The sequence below is a fragment of the Cornus florida genome, unplaced genomic scaffold (genome assembly GCF_030987335.1).
Source record: "Cornus florida cultivar Cherokee Brave unplaced genomic scaffold, ASM3098733v1 CherokeeBrave_3.0.0_Hap2_Chr05, whole genome shotgun sequence".
Classification (NCBI taxonomy): domain Eukaryota; kingdom Viridiplantae; phylum Streptophyta; class Magnoliopsida; order Cornales; family Cornaceae; genus Cornus; species Cornus florida.
The window spans coordinates 65,466,590-65,471,049 of NW_026775575.1; the positions used below are offsets into that span (position 1 = coordinate 65,466,590).

A 4,460-nucleotide genomic window follows, 5' to 3' on the forward strand; every position below is an offset into this window, starting at 1 on the left:
GTAATGATAAATTGAGCAGTGGTGTGTTGTGTTGAGATGGTACACTTAATCCTAATAAGACTGCGTACATCTAACTCGACTGCCCTCGGAAGGCTCTATTATACTTTGAAAATAAGCAGCAATTATGATAAATCTTTTTATTGAATCATTAATAGTCTACAAATATGTAGGACTCTTAAAAGATAGAACAACAAAAGCAATAGTCTTGTGAGAAGGCCATCATAAAAAATTTATATAAAAAACTACGATGTTAAAACAATGTGAATGACAGTATCTGATTTACCCTTCAAATTCAACAATCAACTTGAAGAATTGAACATCATTCAATTAATTATTATGACGAAATAGGTCCTCCACACTGCCTCCTAGTTCAGAAGACCAAGGAAGAGTAAAGTGATAAAAGCATGCAAGTGACAATTGTTAATTGACTCGAACCAGCCGAGCTTCTCCATGAGTTCCTTGATTAGATCGCCTACCACGTAAGAAACTTCAGAGACCAAAATGACATTACAGGCATAGTACAGTACAGTCTTGATGTATGACTTGGGAGGCCTTCGGATGTGAGCCTTTCCAAATGCTAGTATAGCAATGCACAGAAGAGAAGCCGCGGTAACTGCCACGAGCTTTAGGCCCCTATTGTTACTCTTCCAAAATGCGAAGCCATATGTTACAGGAGGGATTAGGCCGAAAACTAGGAATGATAACACCGCAACTGTTGCATGAAGTAAGAAATATCCTCAATTTCCCAGTAGTTCTTGGTACCGATCTGCTTCTACATTTCTTTCATTTGAGGTGCCTTTAGGACCATCATTTTTGAGTTCCATAAGCTGTATGGTAACATGTGAGTTAATGATCCTTTCTCATTTTTGGGAGGATTAACATATATTGTTCATTTCATGTTATATAAACAAATATATGACATGGGATATTCAATCCAAAACTATAATGCTACTGCTAGTCTGTTACCACATCAAATATCCAAATTTGAGAAGATCCATCTTTCCTAAATGCAGAGTTTTCTTTGTCATATGTATAATATCAATCAGAGGTTTCAAATTAAAACCACATATGCATTTTATATTATATACAGCCTTATATGAAACGTAGTCCGCTTATATATTCAGAAAGTAAGGATACATTTCCAACTGCAGGTCCTATCTTCCTTTAGCAGGGAAAACTAAACTCACTACTGGTAGCTAACAGCCACTAATGTGAACTGTTTGTATTTCTCAGTCACACACACACACACACACACACAGTTGACATGGAATCTTACACACATTATGACCAATGATGAAAAGTCCACCAATCAGATTTGCCAATCCCAAAGCTACAATGTTCACTGCAACCACTCAAGACAAAATCTTTAAGCAAAATCTAAACTATTTCATGAAATCAAAGGACATTTATATACTGACCTTCCCTACAGTCAATACTATATGAAACTTATTACCTACCGAAAACTAAATCCAACTATTATATACTGATCTTTCCTACAGTGGTGTAGACAGCCAAAGAAACCAGAAGTTCTGAACACTTACATGTAGTAGCATCAGCAGCTGCGGCAGATGACACAACACTTAGGCTTGCAATTGATTCCACTAAACCGCCATAGACAATGCTCTTTAGGATATCCAATGTTTTAGAACCTTTTCTTTCACTTACAGCTATTGGTTTTGCTGGATGAACAGTAATATGCTGTGTGCTGTGAAACTCTCTTGGTTTGACTTGCCTTGCTTCAAGCATTGTTGCATCAGCTCCTGATGCATTAGACTATATGCCAAATGTATGTAATATACGTTCAGAAAGTCATATGCATGATGCATTAGACTATGTGCCAAATGTTTGTAATTAGAAAAAAATGCAAATGAATATTAACAGAAGCCGATAACCATTAACTTACCATCTACACTAATCTCAACTGAAATTTGTAACTAATTTATACATGATAATCTTAGCAGAACTTTGGAACTACAACTAATTGGCATTATAAACCAACGAATTTAATCTCGAGCAGGTCAGGACTAAATTTCACATTGGACTGTGTTTTATTATACACACACACACACACACACACACACACCTAGCTAATCCACTTCAGATTCATAAGTACTAATAAAACACCAGAAATACCCTATTATCAAATATAAGGCTAAATGGGAATTGGAAGAGAATAGCACGACTAGACACGGTTAGCAGGACTTGCAGAGAGATTATAGTATACATACCTTCAGGCCTTTTGGCTTCAACATTCTTTGTCTCTTTAATTTCACTTTCTGGTTTTGTGGGAAGTGCAGCCCCTTTCATGGGTTTTTCATCTGCATAAGTTCCAATTTTCTATTCAATGTGTGTCACAATTTCCAAACTTAAAAAAAAAAAATCCCTCACTAATTTTGTTGATATCTGCCAACCTTAAAGTGATAAGATACTAAACAAAATATTATAGAAAAATAAATATTTCGAGAATTATTGAATTCCAGATCCCTATGTTAGAATGTATCTCCAAACATTTCTCCCTTGAAAGACTAGAACTCATTACTTCAGAGTTTTTTAACCTATAGTTTCTGTTTAATTGCATCACCTGATTCCACTCCTAGATCGATTATCAGATCCCTAGGTGGCATGAGTCCTCAATCTGTAGCTGTTCCAACATGTTCTCTGGCTTTCGAAGATTCAGGGATCACACCACTTAAAATCCATTATTCCTCATTGTTTGGCCAAGCAATGAATCAGGTAATGCTTCATTCGAGATATGAGAGGGATCTGGTGCCGCAAATTCATTTTTGTTCATATGCTGCTTATGATCATTTTCTGAATAAGCATATCAAGCACAAAGTAAACCAAGGAAAATTAGCATGAGAAGAAAATTTTCGACTTACAAATATGTAACTTGTTGCGGCATAAAGTAACTATAGTCTATAGGCACTGGAAAAATAACCAAATAATAGTGAATACTTCAGGAATCCGAAAAATGAGCCAGACAGAATAAAGGACTGCCAATGATGTATTGTATTACCTTTATCAATCACCATTTTTTCCTTCTCATATGCAGTATCAGACGAGGGAAGATTTTCATCTGCAGAAGGTATTTGTTGACAAATTTGTGTGTTCTTATTCTTTCTTCCATACCCAAAAATCCAAAATGGATTAAAACCACTCCCTGCATGATTAAAGAAATTAATTAAAGATCTTATCGGTAATATGACCTCTAATGCTCTACACATTTAATTAGTCAAGAAATAAGGAACTAGCAGTGTTTGTTCCATGTAAAATTCACTGATGTAGGGCAGGTTTTGATTAAAAATTATCTCATTCCAAGTAAAGCTTCCCCATAAAGTTTTGAGGCTTTGAGCATCACTTGAAAGCTTCAAATATTGTGTCATGATCATTGCAGAGCTTGTGGCATAACATGTTTTTTCCTTCTAAAAAAAAAAAAAAAAAAAAGGGTAAGAGAGCATAATTTTCCCTTTTATATATGGTGACTATGGTAACAAAAACTGTGTCATTACATTACCTTATCAAATTTGGCACTCACACCTTGTTCGGGAATTAATACGAAAGGTGTATAATAAATTTCACTATTGAGTATACATAACCATGAATTCATTATGTATTAGTTTAATATTATATGATAATCATTGCTCAGAAGTAGAATCAAACTGCACAGCATATAAGATGATGATGACAAAGAGTAAATTATTGACAGTGCCGCAATGAAATATTGTACCTGTTGTAGGAATGAAAAAACTGAAGCATGACAAGCATCCCAACAGATCAACTGGCTTGGGATGTTGCACAATATTGGCTATCCGTTTTCTGCTACGAAGAATAACCTTGGTAATGCAAGAATTACAATTAGGGCAATACATTGTATGCGTGTCCAGCTTCTCTACCGCCCTCTCAAATTCCAATTCTATTACTTCCTCTTCAATTTCTTCGTTTTCTTGTGCGTCTTCTTCTTCGTGTGAACTTTCATCCTTTAGGGTATGTTTGGATTGAGAGATTTGGAGGGATAGTGAGAGAAAAGAAAAAAAAAGAATAGTATAAATTGTGTTTGGGTAGGTTAAAATAAGAGAAAAGAAAGGATGGGGAGGGATATTCCTCCCTCTCCGTCCTTTTCTATTTCTCTAAAAATTTTCTCTAGAAATGAGAAGATAGGGAGAGAAAGAATAGTGTTTAATTAGTATTTTAATAATTTCGAAACTACCCCCAACAATTAAAAGGAAGAAATTATTATTCCACTCATATCCTATCTATTTTAAAGGATATGATAGTAATTTCATTGTTATCATTTCCACTCATATCCTATCTATTTTAAAGGATATGATAGTAATTTCATTGTTATCATTTCTCTTCTTTTCTACTCTCTATCATATTCAAACAAGAATACTATACTTTCTTTTCTATTTATCCAAACATAAATAGAAATTATTGATATCCTTTCTTTTCTCTCATAACTA

The 4,460-nt window shown here is 34.6% G+C and overlaps 1 protein-coding gene across 4 annotated transcripts; it reads right to left on the reverse strand.

The window, feature by feature from the left end:
- Window positions 1-205: 205 nt before the first annotated feature.
- On the reverse strand, window positions 206-4,041 carry LOC132306668 (membrane protein of ER body 1-like). 4 transcript variants are annotated; one of them, XM_059804161.1, is made up of 7 exons: window positions 3,728-4,041; window positions 3,017-3,422; window positions 2,582-2,794; window positions 2,229-2,318; window positions 1,542-1,773; window positions 1,281-1,342; window positions 206-827 (listed from the first exon to the last, which is right to left on the reverse strand). In XM_059804161.1, the coding sequence occupies exons 4-7, from the start codon at window positions 2,250-2,252 to the stop codon at window positions 738-740; spliced, it is 408 nt and encodes a 135-aa protein (XP_059660144.1). In that variant the 5' UTR covers window positions 2,253-2,318; window positions 2,582-2,794; window positions 3,017-3,422; window positions 3,728-4,041; the 3' UTR covers window positions 206-737. The 4 variants fall into 4 exon arrangements, with proteins under 4 accessions (XP_059660144.1, XP_059660143.1, XP_059660142.1 ...); XM_059804160.1 differs by having other exon boundaries at window positions 2,582-2,811; window positions 3,017-3,160; window positions 3,728-4,039; XM_059804159.1 differs by having other exon boundaries at window positions 2,582-2,811; window positions 3,728-4,039.
- Between the last annotated feature and the right edge of the window lie 419 nt (window positions 4,042-4,460).